This window comes from Ranitomeya variabilis, chromosome 4 (genome assembly GCF_051348905.1).
Source record: "Ranitomeya variabilis isolate aRanVar5 chromosome 4, aRanVar5.hap1, whole genome shotgun sequence".
Lineage (NCBI taxonomy): Eukaryota > Metazoa > Chordata > Amphibia > Anura > Dendrobatidae > Ranitomeya > Ranitomeya variabilis.
This window is the reverse complement of record NC_135235.1, coordinates 82,184,222-82,203,917: the sequence shown is the minus strand read 5'-3', so window position 1 is coordinate 82,203,917 and position 19,696 is coordinate 82,184,222. Positions and strand designations below refer to the sequence as shown.

The following is a 19,696-nucleotide window of genomic DNA, read 5'->3' as shown; positions in this document are numbered from 1 at the left end:
GCTGCTGTTCTGGCTCACTGTACCAACGTCCAATAGCTGTGGATAACTGGGACTTTTGCTGAATAACGTTACTTGGCTGCCGAGCCGTCCTGGGGCTATAGCCCATGTGGACACTACGGGCACTCTGGCCCCGTCCGAGCTAACTTCCTTCTAACCTAGCCTTAACTCCAGGCAGCCCCTCCTACACTCAACCCTAACTTGCTAAGAACTCTACATGCTAAAGTGCCCCCTCTAGTGTCCAAAGGGTGAACTGCACTTTCTCTACCTAAAACATTATAGAACACGACACATTTACAAGAAATGATAACACATAAAAATGTGCCAATACCATTAACTCTAGGTGGTAATACACGACGACATGTAGCAGTATCACCGGATAATTATCAATACACAGTAGTAACACATTAAGAAGTACTACGGAGGGAAGAGCAAGGAAGTAGTATCATTTCACCCCCTTACCGTTGTCCTCAGTCTCTATGCGTGTACCTGGAACACTGCCCACATACGAAGCACCACATGTGAGGGGATGACACATTGGCTGCTTCCTCAGGTACACACAGGAACTGTTCTGGTAAAGAAACATCTGCTGGTTTATTGTAGATAGCATAAACCTTGGCAGGGTTCAGCAAAATAAACAGAGCCTTGCTTGCATAACGGTAAGGCTATATGCACACGTTGCAGATTTAACTGTGGAATTTTCTGTGCAGATTCTGCATTTCTTGGCAGAAAACGCAGGCCAGAATCTGTGCCTTTTTTGGTATGCGTGTGGCACCCCAGGAGTTCGGGTACCACAGTAGTGCTGCCTTCCTCTCGGGGAGGGTAGTGCTATGCCTGGAAACAAGAGGGATCTCTTTGACAGGTAAATCACACACACACAACACCTTCTGAATCCAGGCCAGGAGGGGGAGCTCAAAATCCTGTTTTAGGGCAGCTTCCCTGGATAAAGATCCTGGTTTGGAGGAGGAGCTAGTTAGTCTGAGGGAGACAGTAGAGGGAGGCAGTTGGTCTCCAGGAGAGCAGAAGGTTTTGTCTGAAGCAGACGTGGGGCCGAGCAGCCACGAGGGAGCTGCTACACCTGGAAAGAGAAGCAGAAGGAGAGTTGAATTGTGGAGGAGCTTAGAGGGAAAAAGCACAAAGGAGGAAGAGGCTCAGCAGTGGAACAGTGGAAGGACACTCTGGGAGCCAGAGCGTAGAACTGGGTACCGGGAGCCCAAGGTCGCGTTGTTCTCCAGGATGCGAGACAGAACCGTAATAAGTAATAAGTCTGAGATGAAGCAGTGACCTTAAGAGCCGAGTCATCTAAGAGATCCTATAAACAGGCTCAAACTGCCTATTGTACAGACATCTGTCTTAGGACAGGAGAGAGGGGACCCCGTCAGCAAGCTTTAAGCAGCAGGGACCTTGCCATCTGGCGCGAGTAGGAAAGGCTTACGTACCTCACCTGGGAGAGGGATCTCCTATTGCCTCCAAGCTGGCTGGACTACAGCTACCCTACACCTGGTACCCTGGACCGAGGACCATCAGTAAACTTGTGTCCTCATTCTTTGTGCATTCATTGGCTTACACCATCTTGCCATACACTTGGGAAGACCTGGGACCCCACTTCATCTGTGGGAAGCGTCACCATCTTGCTGCATACCATCACCCCAGTGGTCCCCTTTAAGCAGCGTCGGTCCCAACTGACCGAACACCACAGGTGGTGTCACGAACATAGACATTACAAATCCCTTTAAAGACCTTTCTATTTACTTGGATGCCCAGGGCCACGGATCGGGTCACAGCCACAGTGACATCCCCTTTAAGACCGGACCCGGTACCGAGTACCCCGCTGCCCTGGTTTGGGCGCTCCATATGCACACGTTGCAGATTTTTGTGCGGATTTCTTACTTTTTTAACCCCTGCAGATTTCTATTATGGAATGGGTGCAGAAACACAGCAGATCTGCAAAAAGAATTGACATGGTCCTTTTTTTAATCTGTTGCATTTTCTGTGCAGATTTTTCCTCACCATTAGCACAGCATTTTTTTTGCCATTGATTTACATTGTACTGTAAATCACTTGCGGATCTGCAGCGTTTCTGAGCGGATCGGCAGGAAATCTGCAATGTGTGCACATACCCTAAAACAAACAAAACAGTTCATATCAGTCCTTCCTCTGCAGGGTTCACCTGCAGTTTTCCCGCACAGTCCTTTAGCTCCTCCGGGAGCTATGTGGGAGTTCCTACTCTCCCAATACACACCACAGACTGAACCAAAGGCCCAGGTATATCACCTGGGCTGGTCACGTGATCGTGACATCACTGCAGGTCCTCAAACACCTGCAGGGAAAAGGGGTACAGTGAGCACCCTCCCACCCACTGCGGGTGCTCATATAAAACCGGCCCATTAAACTCTGTACACAGCTTCTCAGCACATAGTGTGCTGGAAACACCAAACACTCCGGTTTCATATCACTGACTGCTGCATGCGCAGTGACACAAACCTCCCTTCCTCTACAAAGCCAGTGACTGTCACAGCATGGCTCCTTATCCCCATCCTTCTATGCATGGCTCCTTATGCCCATCCTTGTCTGCATGGCTCCTCATCCCTATCCTTGTATGCATGGCTCCTTAGGCTAGGTTCCCATTGCGTTTTAGTGTGAGCGCTAACGGACAGCGTTGCACGGCAAAATTAACGCCGTGCAACGCGTCCGTTAGCACTCCCATTGCCTGCAATTTTAAAGCGCATCGCTAGCGCGTGTCATTTTCGGCACGCGCTAGCGATGTGCTGTCCTTTTGTAGCGCGCCTCGGACGCTGCTTGCAGTGTCCGCGGCACGCCCGAGGTCCGTTCCCTGCTCTCGCAGATCGGGTATCTGCGCTAGCGGGCACGTTTAACGCGACCCCTTAAAAGACATTGCGTTAGCGCAATCCGCTAGCGCTTAGCGCTAAACGGATTGCCTTAACGCAATGGGAACCTAGCCTTATCCCCATCCTGGCATGCATGACTCCTTATCCCTATACTTGCATGCATGGTTCCTCATCCCTATCCTTGTATGCATTGTAAGGTTCTAGCAGGAACGCGGGATGCAGTGACGGACGGGGAGGCAGAGCAAGGGTAAACAGATTTATTAACAAGGGAATACTGCATGCAGGGAGGAAAAGGGTTAAACACAGGATTGAACAGAAAAGAAAGGCAGAGGATATGGAGAAATGGAGACCGAAGTTTCAGATAACGGCAGTTCGTTAACACGTGAGTCAAGAAGTACTTAAACTGCAGCTCCTGCTGCGAACTCAATAACGCCGACAACAGGTGGCGCGGTATCTCTTCTCTTCCAGGTGGGTCCTATGTGCAACAAAACCCCATCTTCTGGTGACAGCGGTCGGTCTCTGGCACCTTCCGCTGCCCCTAGTCCATATACTACTGTGACCGGAGGAGTGTGGATCACGATACTGTCTGAGCCCAATATGGCCCCACGACTATTCTTCACTTGTGCAGTCAGGTCACAAGTGTCAAGGGAACTACTCGCTGCCAATGTCAGAGCGCATGTGTCAGTCTCATATGTGGTCCCGCTTGGGCAGTGCGTGTGCGGTACTCATGGTCACGTAGCGTACGATACCCAGTTTTATGGCAGTCACTGGACACACACTGCACGTCCCCCTTTCCCTGGTCCCCGCTGTTGGTGGCGGGCAATGCTGGTCAGCGTGGCACTGGTGCTCCCGACCGGAGCACTCCTCTCTGTGGCTGAAGCAACACCCGGCTCAGCTCTGCTCTGTGTGCACGGCTCTGCTCCGTACAGCTCTGTTCTGCAAGGCTCTGCTCGGCTTTGTTCCGTACAGCTCTGCTCTGCACGGCTCTGCTCTGTACAGCCTTGGCACTCTTTGGCTGGGTAAGCAGAGCACACCGCTCACCGCTCTGTGGACTGCTCTCTGAGCTGCCCTCCACTCTGCTCCGCGACGGTGCCAGACTCCCCTGCTTCGCGCACTTTTTCCTTTTATGTCCCCGACGCTGCACACCTTTTTTGGCTCTCCCTGCCCCCCCTTGTCTGAAGGAAGGTCCAGCTCACTCATGCTTCCCTCCGGCAGCAGGAGAAGGTCCGCCCCTTCAAGCTTTTCCCTGGGAACAGAGGATGCAGCCTTTTCAGTTCCGGACCTGGCATGCAGGTACCCATGGTCCGTTTAACCTCCCTACAGCATGACTCCTCATACCTGTCCCGGTACGCATACCTCTTTATCCCCATCCTTGTATGCATGGTTCCTCATCCCTCTCCTTGCATGCATGGTTCCTCATCTCTATCCTGGTATGCATGGTTCCTCATCCCTATCCTTGTATGTATGGCCCCCATGAGAAAAGCATTAAACAAATCCTACTTACAGTCCCTGCGCGCCCTCGCAGCATCTTGTTCCTGTGCCAGCAGCATCTGCGTCTGAGCGATCACGTGTCCCTGCTCATTAAGGGAATGAATATTCATCTCTGTCCAGCCAGGCCTATTGGAGTGGAGAGAGGTTACCTTATTGAGCGGGCACCTGTGATAGCTCGGCAGCTGCTGGAAGCCGGCGGCTGCGTCTGAAACTGTGCGCGCTATAAGACAAATGAATACTCACTGCCAGTACAGTGAATATTAATTTCTCTTTAGCTGCGGGCACACGCTTTAGCCAAAGCATCCTGCTCCTGCCTCCTATGACCCGCTGCTCCACCGCTTCCCCTGCCCTGCCGTCTTCTAGTCCTGAGGAGATGGCGCGTGCCCACCGGGGAGGGCTCTGCGTGCCCCTGGTCTATATGATGATTAAGCTGGATGATTCCATAGCCAAAGTAATTGTGTTCATTGAACCAACAACAAATGGTGACAAATTTGACATCAGTTAATTCTGGTGGTTGTAGTTTTTGTGGCACACTGAAAATGTCTTCCGATACTTGAGGTACTGGATGTATAAAATGAAAGTGACCGTTTTCCTAATGTATAGTATGAATGTACAGTTTAGCAGATATTCACCTACAGGTATCTAAGTCAATGACCATTTCTCTCCAGTAAAATGTCGCCTCCGGATGATGCTACTGCCAAGCACGTCTGCTGGCGCCATTTTGATCAAGATAATTTTTTTCCACCAAAATTATATGACAAAATCAAATGAATTCAAGCATATTATCCACTTTATCATGCTACATCACAGGCGCCAGTGCCTGCCTGATGAATGTTAATTTTTTTTTTCAAACATAATTCCATGCAGTATGTAAAATTGGGGCCAGGTCACTGAAGGATCACTGACCTGTCATAAACCCATACAGATGCATGTCAGAGCAGAGCACCACATAAAGATCCCCCCTCCACATAAACTAAAAACTACACATACAGATTAAGCAACAACCACAATATGGATTTCATGAACCAAGGTGTCATTTTAATCAGTATAACTGTATAACTTTAAGTTAAGAAACAGGAGGTTTAGATGTTATTTTCCTCATTCACCGATTAGTAGTAAGTTGTGCTCCATGCTGAAGTCACAAACGAAAAATTAGTAAATATCTTCTGTTGTTCAACAGGAATTTTCTCATTCAGTTCCGCACTGCGTGGTGCTGGGATCCGCTGTCCCATGATGACATCCATGTTATTTTCTGTTATAACAGGAGATGGGGCTTTTCCTGACTCTATGTCTGTCCAGTTTACACTTGAAAAGAAGGGGTGATTTCTGATTTTCCCATTTACCCCTAGCCGGACAGATTGGTCTTTGCAGAGAAGCCTGGATATAATGTGAGCAGCAGTGTAGTCAGTGAGGTCTTCATATGATGGTTCCTGGTAGATGACATTATTCTCAATCTCTTCACTGGTGTCTCCTTCAAATGGTGAGTCTTGGAGGATCATGTTGTATAAAACAACACCGAAGGCGAACCAGTCTACACCGGCATCGTAAAAGTCTCCCATGATCATTTCTGGGGCACCATACCCAGGTGTTCCTCCGAAATCACTGGCATTAAATCTCTCCTCACATAGACATAGTCCAAAGTCTGTAATTTTGATGTGGCCGTCGCCAGTCAGCAGGATGTTGTCCGGTTTTATGTCCCGGTGGATGATGCCGTTGGTGTGCAGGAATTGTAGGCCACAAACGATTTCTGCTGCCATAAATACTATAGAGTCCCTCAGAGGAATGGTGCTATATATATAGTCATGCAGGTCCCCTCCACTGGCCAGCTCGGTGACAAAATAGGCATGGTGTTCAGTCTGAAATGCGGCATGGCAGTGTGTTAGGAATCTGCTATTGTGGGTAATCTTCAGGACATGGTGTTCCACAAGGCATTCAGGGTGGGAGATAAGGATTTTCTTCTTTATGATTTTAAGTGCCACATTTTCTCTTCGTATCTTATCAGTGGCCAGCATAACCTTTCCATAACCCCCTTCTCCGAGTATACTACGGAAGATAAACTTATCCCTGGTGAGAGAGACAGTGGTCTTTATTTGTTTGTTACTGGGACCGCTACATTCGCCGGAGATGTCTTCTTGAATGGCGGCTGGATCTTCCCGTTTCCTCTTTTTCCCAGTTCCTTCCTCTTCTGCTATACTCTCATTGCCTTTCGTGTTAATGGTCCTGGTAGGACCCACATTGGCGCTTTTCTTCTCTCTTGTAATCAGTCTTTTCAGAATTTTATCAGCTTGATTTCTGATGTATAACACAAGCTTGCCAGATGTTTTTTGTATAGTTTTTAAGAAGGGAATATTCTTAGTTCCCTCATTGTCAGGTAATACCTGATCAGCCTGCCCAGATTTCTTGGGGTCCTTCTTCCTAACCTTAGCTGGAAGTTCCTTGTTATTTGCAAGGTCTTGTCCATCTGGTGTTGTCGGTGTTCTTCCCAGAATTACTGTCTTTTTTCTCTTTTTCCCTGTGAAGTCCATGTCTTGTCAGGCAACAACAGGGCAATTACCAAAAAAAAGTATGTAAAATTAACAAAATGCAATCCACACGTATATTGTAGTCAAAGCCAACCACAACTGAAGCTCAATGGCTGCAGTCAGTTGTCCATGGAACTTTGTGGAATGTGATGTCACAATGTAGGTGATGTCAGCAGATGTATGCGAGTGTTCCATCACTGCAGAAAATGAAAGTCGTGGGTAGGGGCGGGGCTTAGTCACCATTGACTATAATGGAGTCTGTTGAGTGGGTAATATTTAATGACCTGAAGCTGGAAATCGGTGACGCTTCATGGAATAAATGACACCAGGAATAAGCAACAGTAGTTTTAAATTTGTTTTATTTTATTTTTTGTTAGGTTATTTTGCATAGGGCAGTGATTATACACATTATCAGTTCTTTAATGTAAAATTATTTAAAAAAAGTATATTAAATATAAGTATAACAAATATGTCTGTTCATTTTACTTAAAACACAAAATTCTACTGCGGAAGGGCTGAGAAAATGTTCTTGTGAAGAAATCTTGTGACAATTACCCAGATATCAAGAGCTTCCAAAAGCTAATTATGCCTAAATATGGTACGTTGGGTAGTTAAAGAGATTTTTCCAGGTAGTCGGTGTTTCGGAGGTCTATATTACACCTCTCCCAGGATCTTATATGGTGAGTCTTCATAACTAAGCTGCAGTATGGAGATTTGTGGCCACATATCTGGACAAATGAGTTCATTACAGCTTCACACTTTACCACTGATTCTAAATAGCAACCTGACCAGCTGGGCAGATATCAAGAGAGAGACTAGAAGGAGACAAAGCGCAAATATGGTCTTATCTGGGAAAACAGATATGGAGGAGATGGCACAATCGCGCTTAGCTGGTGTGGGTTGTGTACACACAACCACTAAGCGCTTGAGGCTGCTGCAGACCCTCGAGGAGGCAGTGCATAAGCAATGGAAAAAACCGATGGGTTACCGTAGGATGAAGAATGACGGACGCCAATCTAAGTAATAAGTGGTTTATTCATCAACGCGCTTCGAAGCATATAGCTACTTCATTGGGACAACCACGATCTTAGCTGGGCATTCTGCATGCTGGAAAAGCTGGACAACAACGATTATATAAAATGTTGTGAGACATTTTATATATATAGCATGCAGAAACAAAGGAAAATATTGGCAGTGTTCTAGAACAACAGTTCAGCTTAGTATAACAAGTATGTCTGTTCATTTTACTTAAAACAAAAAAATTCTACTGCAGAAGGGCTGAGAAAATGTTCTTTTGAAGAAATCTTGTGACAATTACCCAGATATCAAGAGCTTCCAAAAGCTAATTATGCCTAAATATGGTACGTTGGGTAGTTAAAGAGATTTTTCCAGGTAGTCGGTGTTTCGGAGGTCTGTATTTTTTTTTTAAAATTCGTTTATTAATTGCAAAGTAAATCATACAATACACACATTTGCATTTGTTTCTATCATTATCCATTATGACATACAGTGTGAATCGTTACAATGCATCATCACATCTGGAGTATTACAAGAGTAATAAACGGTGCATGTCAATCACAAGTATCCTATTGTATAACCTTAACTACATCAACTACTAAAAGAACTAAAAGAACGCCGCCAAAAGAAAATTCCGTATAAATTTCACCCTGTAAGCAATGTCCCCAAAACCACAGACCCTACTTCCTACGTGTATATTAAATTGTTATAAATTATAGAGTATGATGGGAGGAGTTCCATTTACCCCATATTTTCTCAAATTTATCTGGACATCCTCTATTCTGATATAATGTCCGTTCATACGGGATAATTGAGTTCACTAAATCCACCCAAGCTCTAAGAGATGGGCAAGAACCACCCATCCATCGCAGCGGCAGTACCTTTCGCGCCAGAAACAGTGTCTCTCGCAAAAAAATCCCAGTGTGGTGATCCCAAGCCTCCACATCCCATACCCCAAATAAACAGGTCAATGGCTCAAGTGGGACAGGAATCAACAACAAGGATGTCAATAATGTCGTCACCTCTTTCCAATAATGAGAGATAACGGGACATTTCCATATCATATGAATAAAATCCGCATCACTTAAGTGATATCTCAGACAATCTGACGAATGGAGACGACCCATTTTAAAAAGACGAGTCGGGGTCAGATAGGATTGATATATAATGTATAGCTGAGTCATCCTATTGTTAATTGATGGGGAAACCTTAGTTGTAGATTCCAAAATGTCGTCCTATTCTTCCCCCAGTGTATCTGGAAGAAGCCCCTCCCACCTCCTCTTAATAGAATCTATAGTAGATCCCTCTCCTATGGATAATAGATAAGTGTATAAAGAGGAGATAAGTCCTTGAGGACCTTGTGAATTGAGAATTCCTATCAATGGTAGAGATGAAATGGCTCGACCCATACCCATATTTCGCACGTGTTATTGAAAGGCTGATCTCAATTGTAGATAGCGGAAAAACTGGGATCTTGGGATGTTATAAGTATTTTGTAATTGTTAAAAGGAGGTAAAAAAACCCTGGTTATGTATATTGCCCATTGAGAGAACACCGTGTGATATCCAAAATTCCGTGGATGGGTGGCCCAATAATCCTGGGAAATAACTGTTATTCCACAGTGGCATTTCTGCCACTATATCAACAAATTTAGTTATTTTTTTAATTTGACTCCATATTGATCTTGCCAACCGAAGCAAAGGTAGCAAACGGGGAACACCAAACCTCTCCATTTCCAAAAACCCCAATGGACAATCGATCCGAGCAGAATAAAGCAGATGGCTCTCTGAATTAGGGAGAGAATTAGAATTGCTGGGCATCCATTTATTTATCATTTTAACCTGCCCAGCCAGATAATATAAGTAGAAGTCTGGCAAAGCCGCTCCTCCCCTCCGCCTCGGTCTCTGCAGAGTAGATAGCCTAAGTTTAGGCCTACTTTTCCCCCATATAAAAGACGTGGTTAGAGAATTTAGAGTCGCAAAGAGGGATTTAGGTATTGGGACAGCACTGTGTTGAAGGCAGTAACTTAATTTGGGGAGCAGTATCATTTTGATCAAATTAATGCGACCAGCCACAGAGAGAGGGAGTTTATCCCAGGTAGTAAATTTGGACTTTACCAGATCTATTAATGGGTAAATATTAAATTGTAAATCAAATCTACTATGTTGAGACATATGGATTCCCAGATATTTGAAATTGTAGACAATGGGCAACGACGAGAGAGTTTCGAGACGTGGCATTGGAATATGAGAAAGAGGCATCAGGGCGGACTTATCCCAATTTATATAAAGACCAGAGAATTTGCTGAATTTGTCTATAATCGTTATTACTTTTGGTAGCGTATCCTCTGTTTGATCCATAAATACCACCATATCATCAGCATAAAGACCAATAATATCTACCCGATCTGCAATGCGTGTCCCCTTGATGTCAATGGAGGACCTCATCCGTATTGCCAGAGCCTCTATCTCCAAGGCAAATAGAGCAGGGGAAAGAGGGCATCCCTGGCGAGTTCCTCTATGTAAAGAAAAGGGCTCAGATATTGAGCCATTCACTATCATACGCGCCCTGGGTTTCGTATATAATGTACCTATCCCTTTCAGATATTTGTCCCCAAAACCGTACCTCCGCAAACATGCAGATAGAAAGGACCACTCAAGGGAGTCAAAAGCTTTGGCAGCATCCAGCGATGCCAATGCCCACTTATTATCTGGCTCTAAAGAGCTATATTGGATAACCGACTGGACCCGTCTAATATTGATGGAAGTGCTTTTCCCAGGCATAAAGCCAGTTTGGTCTGGGTGTATAAGATCTAATATGATCGTATTCAGCCTGGTAGCCAGAATTTTAGTAAAGATTTAATAATCTACGTTCACTAGAGATATAGGTCGATATGATCCACAATCGAGAGGATCCTTCCCCTCTTTCCTGAGTACAATAATATTGGCATCATAAAACGTTTCAGGGACAGATTCTCACTTCCATATTCCCCCGAGTACCTTCAATAGAAGTGGTGCCAACTTATCCCTGTATTTTCTATATAGCTCAATGGGAAACCCATCATGACCCGGGGCCTTCCCAGTAGCCATGTCCGCTATAGCTTGTTCCACTTCCTCCAAAGTAAACTCAGCATCCATAAAGGCTTGTTGGGACGGGCTCAGCGATGGGAACGTTATATCTGATAAATAATCCAAACATTCATCAGTATCAAAACCGCTACTAGATTTATATAATGAGTTATAATAATCGTGAAAACATTGAAGTACCTCATCAGTAGAGGATACTAATGAGCCATCAGGCTCACGGATTTGTAATATTGTGTTGGAGGTGTTGTGTTGGCGTACTAAGAAAGCCAGGAGTGTACTGGCCTGGTTCCCCAGCTCAAAATAGGACTGACAGGTAAAGAATAATTTGCGTTTCGACTTAACGTCTATATGTTGGGTATACAATCTCTGGGAGGTAAGCCATTCAGCCCTGTTACTGCAGGTCTGATTTGCTATATATGTAGCCTCTGAATCCTTTAATCGTTGCTCCGTCTCATCATCCTCCCTCGCCGTCACCTTTTTAATGTAGGAAATTGTAGAGGACAAGCACCCCCTTAAATATGCCTTCAGGGTGTCCCAAAATAAACCAAGATTCTGGGGTTCCGGATGTGTTAAAATAAAACAATTTAATTGGTCAATTGTCCTGTCACTAGAATCTATTCATTTCAACCAGAAAGGGTTTAATTTCCAGAATCTATTGTTATTGGACCGACTATATTTAAGTTTAAGAACTACTGGACTGTGGTCTGAAATCCCTCTGTTGCCATGTTCAACATTATCCACCTTCAGTGCCACGCCACTAGATCCAAATATATAGTCTATATGAGATAAAGATTGTTTAGTGGATGAGTGGCAGGTGTACCCCCTAACCTCCGGGTGACTCATTCTCCACAAGTCCAACCAACCGCTGCCATCCATAAACAGTGCCAGCTTCGGAGGTCTATATTACATCTCTCCCAGGATCTTATATGGTGAGTCTTCATAACTAAGCTGCAGTATGGAGATTTGTGGCCGCATATCTGGGCAAATAAGTTCATTACAGCTTCACACTTTACCACTGATTCTAAATAGCAACCTGACTAGCTGGGCAGATATCAAGAGAGAGACTAGAAGGAGACAAAGCGCAAATATGGTCTTATCTGGGAAAACAGATATGGAGGAGATGGCACAATTGCGCTTACCTGGTTTGGGTTGTGTACACACAACCACTAAGAGCGCTTGAGGCTGCTGCAGACCCTCGAGGAGGCAGTGCGTAAGCAATGGAAAAAAACAGATGGGTTACCGTAGGATGAAGAATGACGGACATCAATCTAAGTAATAAGTGATTTATTCATCAACGCGCTTCGAAGCATATAGCTTCTTCATCGGGACAACCACGATCTTAGCTGGGCATTCTGCAGGCTGGAAAAGCTGGGCAACAACCATTATATAAAATGTGAGACATTTTATATATCTAGCATGCAGAAACAAAGGAAAATATTGGCAGTGTTCTAGAACAACAGTTCAGCTTTACGAGTTGTACTTTTGAATAACACCATTGATCTTATCATATAGTATACTGGAAAACTCGTCCCGCAAAAAACAAACCCTTGGTTATAGTGACGGAAAAATATTAACCCCTTCCTGACATCGGACGTACTATCCCGTCGAGGTGGGGTGGGCCCCCATGACCACGGACGGGATAGTACGTCCAGCGCGATCGGCGGCGCTCACGGGGGGAGCGCGGCCGATCGCGGCCGGGTGTCAGTTGCCTATCGCAGCTGACATCTGGCACTATGTGCCAGGAGCGGTCACGGACCGCTCCCGGCACATTAACCCCCGGCACACCGCGATCAAACATGATCGCGATGTGCCGGCGGTGCAGGGAAGCATCGCGCAGGGAGGGGGCTCCCTGCGGGCTTCCCTGAGCCCCCCGCAGCAACGCGATGTGATCGCGTTGCTGCGAGGGTCTTACCTCCCTCCCTGCCTGCTCCAGACCCGGATCCAAGATGGCCGCGGATCCGGGTCCTGCAGGGAGGGAGGTGGCTTCACAGAAGCCTGCTCAGAGCAGGCACTGTGAAGCAGCCTGCACTTCTCTCAGATCGGTGATCTGTCAGAGTGCTATGCAAACTGGCAGATCACCGATCTGTATTGTCCCCCCCTGGGGCAAAGTAAAAAAGTTAAAAAAAAAATTTCCAAATGTGTAAAAAAAATATATATATATATATATTCCAAAATAATGGAAAAAAAAAAATATTATTCCCATAAATACATTTCTTTATCTAAATAAAATTAAAAAAACAATAAAAGTACACGTATTTAGTATTTCCGCGTCCGTAACGACCCGACCTATAAAACTGGCCCACTAGTTAACCCCTTCAGTAAACACCGTAAGAAAAAAAAACAAAAAAAACGAGGCAAAAAACAACGCTTTATTATCATACCGCCGAACAAAAAGTGGAATAACACGCGATCAAAAAGACAGATATAAATAACCATGGTACCTCTGAAAGCGTCATCTTGTCCTGCAAATAACGAGCCGCTATACAGCATGATCAGCAAAAAAATAAAAAAGTTATAGTCCTGAGAATAAAGCGATGCAAAAATAATTATTTTTTCCATAAAATAGTTTTTATCATATAAAAGCGCCAAAACATAAAAAAATTATATAAATGAGGTATCTCTGTAATCGTACTGACCCGAAGAATAAAACTGCTTATCAATTTTACCAAACGCGGAACGGTATAAACGCCTCCCCCAAAAGAAATTCATGAATAGCTGGTTTTTGGTCATTCTGCCTCACAAAAATCGGAATAAAAAGCGATCAAAAACTGTCACATGTCCGAAAATGTTACCAATAAAAACGTCAACTCGTCCCGCAAAAAACAAGACCTCACATGACTCTGTGGACCAAAATATGGAAAATTTATAGCTCTCAAAATGTGGTAACGCAAAAAATATTTTTTGCAATGAAAAGCGTCTTTCAGTGTGTGACGGCTGCCAATCATAAAAATCCGCTAAAAAACTCGCTATAAAAGTAAATCAAACCCCCCCTTCATCACCCCCTTAGTTAGGGAAAAAAAAAATGTATTTATTTCCATTTTCCCATTAGGGCTAGGGTTGGAGCTAGGGTTAAGGCTACAGTTAGGGTTGGGGCTAAAGTTAGGGTTAGGGTTGGGGCTAAAGTTACGGTTAGGGTTTAGATTACATTTACGGTTGGGAATAGGGTTGGGATTAGGGTTAGGGGTGTGTCAGGGTTAGAGGTGTGGTTAGGGTTACTGTTGGGATTAGGGTTAGGGGTGTGTTTGGATTAGGGTTTCAGTTATAATTGGGGGGTTTCCACTGTTTCGGCACATCAGGGGCTCTCCAAACGCGACATGGCGTCCGATCTCAATTCCAGCCAATTCTGCGTTGAAAAAGTAAAACAGTGCTCCTTCCCTTCCGAGCTTTCCCGTGTGCCCAAACAGGGGTTTACCCCAACATATGGGGTAGCAGCGTACTCGGGACAAATAGGACAACAACCTTTGGGGTCCAATTTCTCCTGCTACCCTCGGGAAAATACAAAACTGGGGGCTAAAAAAATAATTTTTGTGGGAAAAAATTTTTGTTTTATTTTTACGGCTCTGCATTATTAACTTCTGTGAAGCCCTTGGTGGGTCAAAGCGCTCAAAACACATCTAGATAAGTTCCTTAGGGGGTCTACTTTACAAAATGGTGTCACTTGTGGGGGGTTTCATTGTTTAGGCACATCAGTGGCTCTCCAAACGCAACATGGCGTCCCATCTCAATTCCTGTCAATTTTGCATTGAAAAGTCAAACGGTGCTACTTCCCTTCCGAGCTCTCCCATGCGCCCAAACAGTGGTTTACCCCCACATATGGGGTATCAGCGTACTCAGGACAAATTGTACAACAACTTTTGGGGTCCAATTTCTTCTCTTACCCTTGGGAAAATAAAAAATTGGGGGTGAAAAGATAATTTTTGTGAAAAAATATGATTTTTTATTTTTACGGTTCTGCATTATAAACTTCTGTGAAGCACTTGGTGGGTCAAAGTGCTCACCACACCTCTAGATAAGTTCCTTAGGGGGTCTACTTTCCAAAATGGTGTCACTTGTGGGGGGTTTCAATGTTTAGGCACATCAGTGGCTCTCCAAACGCAACATGACGTCCCATCTCAATTCCTGTCAATTTTGCATTGAAAAGTCAAACGGCGCTCCTTCCCTTCCGAGGTCTCCCATGCGCCCAAACAGTGGTTTATCCCCACATATGGGGTATCAGCGTACTCAGGACGAATTGTACAACAACTTTTGGCGTCCAATTTCTTCTCTTACCCTTGGGAAAATAAAAAATTGGGGGCGAAAAATATTTTTTGTGAAAAAATGTGATTTTTTATTTTTACGGTTCTGCATTATAAACTTCTGTGAAGCACTTGGTGGGTCAAAGTGCTCACCACACCTCTAGATAAGTTCCTTAGGGGGTCTACTTTCCAAAATGGTGTCACTTGTGGGGGGTTTCAATGTTTAGGCACATCAGGGGCTCCCCAAACGCAACATGGCGTCCCATCTCAATTCCAGTCAATTTTGCATTGAAAAGTCAAATGGCGCTCCTTCGCTTCCGAGCTCGGTCATGCGCACAAACAGTGGTTTACCCCCACATATGGGGTATCGGCGTACTCAGGACAAATTGTACAACAACTTTTGGGGTCCATTTTCTCCTGTTACCCTTGGTAAAATAAAACAAATTGGAGCTGAAGTAAATTTTTTGTGAAAAAAAGTTAAATGTTCATTTTTATTTAAACATTCCAAAAACTCCTGTGAAGCACCAGAAGGGTTAATAAACTTCTTGAATATGGTTTTGAGCACCTTGAGGGGTGCAGTTTTTAGAATGGTGTCACACTTGGGTATTTTCTATCATATAGACCCCTCAAAATGACTTCAAATGAGATGTGGTCCCTAAAAAAAAATGGTGTTGTAAAAATAAGAAATTGCTGGTCAACTTTTAACCCTTATAACTCCCTAACAAAAAAAAATTTTGGTTCCAAAATTGTGCTGATGTAAAGTAGACATGTGGGAAATGTTACTTATTAAGTATTTTGTGTGACATATCTCTGTGATTTAAGGGCATAAAAATTAAAAGTTGAAAAATTGCAAAATTTTCAAAATTTTCGCCAAATTTCCATTTTTTTTTGCAAATAAACGCAGGTAATATCAAAGAAATTTTACCACTATCATGAAGTACAATATGTCACGAGAAAACAATGTCAGAATCGCCAAGATCCGTTGAAGCGTTCCAGAGTTATAACCTCATAAAGGGACAGTGGTCAGAATTGTAAAAATTGGCCCGGTCATTAACGTGCAAACCACCCTTGGGGGTGAAGGGGTTAAAGTTATGAGGAAAAAAAACTAAACAAATGCAACTAAAAATGATAGGACTTGGAAATTACTCATTGGCACTCTGTAGCCCAAGGTAAGATATTGCCCAATTTCAGCTTCCCATCATTTTGAAACTTGACAGTGGTGGCCATTGGGCGACTTCTTTTTACCAAAAATATGATCTGCTATTCTATATTATTTTGGCTGTTGTCAGAGGCTGCTACAAGTGGATTATGACTGGTCATTTACGGGCCCTTATTCATCGCGTGGCACAAGCACATGGCACTCCCTGGTTTCTGTTCTCCTTGTTTAACCATGTGCTCATTTTACCTTTTTAGTACTGTCCATCCAAAAATCCAATCAACAATGAACCCAGTCTGACCAATTCTAATCTTACGTGTTAGGCCATCTTTAGCAATTATGTTTATTTGCCTATTGATCAGTTACATTGTGGTCAGTTTCTGCATTTTAGATGCCAGTGCTTGCACTTTCTATTGTTTCTTCTACAGGTTACGGTAATTTTATGTTGAAAACCTAGAAATATGTATGAAGTCTGCCACCATGAACCAGCAGTGGGGCAGTTTCTTTCCAGAGCTGTGCATGCAGTGGTAAATATGGCAGATGTAATGGTGCAGATTGATAAATCTGCACTAAGGCAAATGCACCCGTAGCTTATTTGTCATGGTAAATCCATAGTGGAGCGCCCCCAGACGCAGGGCCGCGGGGTACTCGGTACCGGGCCTCTCTGTCTCGGTCCTGGGGTTGTCACGGTGGCTAGACCCGGTCCGTGACCCTGCTAAGGGGCGTCCAATGAAAGGTGTGATGGTGGTGCGTGGTGCAGGTCGCGATGAATAACGAGGACACAGGGTTGCAGTCTCTTTACCTCTTTATTGAAGGCTTCAGGATCCTCAATCCAGAGTACTGCTAACAGGGCTGGCTGAGACCGGCCGGTCCGAAGGCACATCCAGAGTTCCCATTGCAGGTGGAAATCAGTGCCTACCTTCTAGCGCCTGTGTGTTGTAGTACCTCCCTGCTGAGCACCACGGGATAGTCCTCACAACTGTTGTGTCTGTTTCTGATGTTCTTCTTTCTCACAACTCGTATCTGTTCTGATGTTCTTCTCCGTCCCCCAGATGATATGGATAGGACGCACCCGTATGACGGGTAGGCCTGGAGTTCTTCCGGGACCCTAGCGTCGCCCCTCTCCCACAATTGCCCCCTATGTCTGCTTAGGTGATTTAGGTGAGACAGCCAACCTAAAATTAACTGTCCTGCCGCTGTTTCAAGTAATGCTTGGAGCCTAATACTTCCTCGGCGTTCCGGCCACCGGCTACGCGCCTCAGTAGGATGTTGCCTCGATCTTACGGCACGACTCCTACTGGTGTTATCTCCTTTTTGCTGCAATCTCATTTCTCACTTCTCCACAGTAAACCTTGCTTCTTTTCCTTTCTTAGGATGCCGCCGCATTCGAGTGCAGGCGTGGCTCCTTAACGTTCTGTTCTGTTCGCTAGGCCACTGTCAGGATCCCACCCCTGACAGAGACCCCCCTGAATCTTCCCCTGCAACACTCTCACAGGATGTTGCCTGGTTCCAACCCAGTCAGCTTCTCACTAAGGCTAGTTTCACATTTGCGTTTAAAAACGCAGCGTTTAAAACGCAAACGCAGGTGTTGAAAAAACGCATGTAAATGCGTACAAACGCTGCATTTTTTAGACGCATGCGTTTTTCTCATGCGGTAAAAAAACGCAGCGTTTTGACGCGTTTACATGCGTTTTTTCCTGCGTTTGCGTTTTTGAAACGCATGCTGAGAAGTGTGTGACAGCTGCCAATCATCAAAATCATCTAGAAAACCCAATATATATAGAAAAAATTATACTTACTTCAGCACGATATATGTGAAAAGCCAGTAATTCAATTGCCGGCTTTTCATTTCTCCTGCCTAAAAACCCGACATGATATGAGACATGGTTTACAGACAGTAAACCATGTCATATCCCCCTTTTTTTTTGCATATTCCACACTACTAATGTTAGTAGTGTGTATGTGCGAAATTTCGGCGCTGTAGCTATTAAATTTAAGGGTTAAATCGCGGAAAAAATTGGCGTGGGCTCCTGCGCAATTTTCTACGCCAGAGTGGTAAAGCCAGTGACTGAGGGCAGATATTAATAGCCTAGAGAGGATCCATGGTTATTGGCCCCCCTGGCTAAAAACATCTGCCCCCAGCCACCCCAGAAAAGGCACATCCGGAAGATGCGCCTATTCTGGCACTTGGCCACTCTCTTCCCACTCCCGTGTAGCGGTGGGATATGGGGTAATGAAGGGTTAATGTCACCTTGCTATTGTAAGGAGACATTAAGCCAGATTAATAATGGAGAGGCGTCAATTATGACACCTATCCATTATTAATCCAATTGTATGAAATGGTTAAAAAAAAACACACACAATATTGCAAAGTATTTTAATGAAATAAACACACAGGTTGTTGTAATATTTTATTGCTCTCTCAATCCACCTGAAGACCCTCGATCTGTAACAAATTAAAAATAATAAACCAACAATATACATACCTTCCGTAGATCTGTGACGTCCCATGATGTAAATCCATCTGAAGGGGTTAAAATATTTCACAGGCAGGAGCTCTGCTATAATGCAGCTGTGCTCGTGCCTGTAAACCCCGGAGAATGAAGGTAATGTAGGTCAATGACCTATAGTTACCTTCAGTCGCGGTAATGCGCCCTCTGCTGGATGTCCTCATGAACTGGAGCCTGGGAACTTTTTCCCACGCTCGACGTCATATGAGGGCATCCAGCAGAGGGCGCATCACCGCGACTGAAGGTAGCCAGGGGGCCAATAACCATGGACCCTCTCTAGGCTATTAATATCTGCCCTCAGTCACTGGCTTTACCACTCTGGCGGAGAAAATTGCGCGGGAGCCCACGCCAATTTTTTCCGCGATTTAACCCTTAAAATTAATAGCTACAGCGCCGAAATTTTGCACATACACACTACTAACATTAGTAGTTTGGAATATGCAAAAAAAAGGTGGATATGACATAGTTTACTGTATGTAAATCATGTCTCATATCATGTCGGGTTTAGGCAGGAGAAATGAAAATCCGGCAATTGAATTACCGGCTTTAGGGTTAGGGGTAGGGTTAGGGGTAGGGTTAGGGTAAGGGTTTGGATCCCTTTATCACCTTGATGGTGGGGGGTGGCTTACCAGTGTGTAGTCTTGTTTTTTTCTATAAAAACGCATGCGTTTTAACGCAAACAAACGCATGTGCTTAAAAACGCATGCGTTTACATAGACAGCAATACGTTTTTTTGCGGCAAAAAAACGCCTCTAGAAATTACTACATGTTGCATTTCCACAAAAAAACGCAAGCATCGAAAAAACGCATGCGTTGTCAAACGCGGCAAACCG

The 19,696-nt window shown here is 44.6% G+C and overlaps 1 protein-coding gene across 1 annotated transcript; it reads right to left on the bottom strand.

Moving 5' to 3' along the window:
- Positions 1–5,355: 5,355 nt before the first annotated feature.
- LOC143768433 (protein kinase C delta type-like) lies at positions 5,356–6,941 on the bottom strand. Its single transcript, XM_077257108.1, has one exon. The coding sequence runs from the start codon at positions 6,860–6,862 to the stop codon at positions 5,447–5,449; it is 1,416 nt and encodes a 471-aa protein (XP_077113223.1). The 5' UTR covers positions 6,863–6,941; the 3' UTR covers positions 5,356–5,446.
- Positions 6,942–19,696: the final 12,755 nt, after the last annotated feature.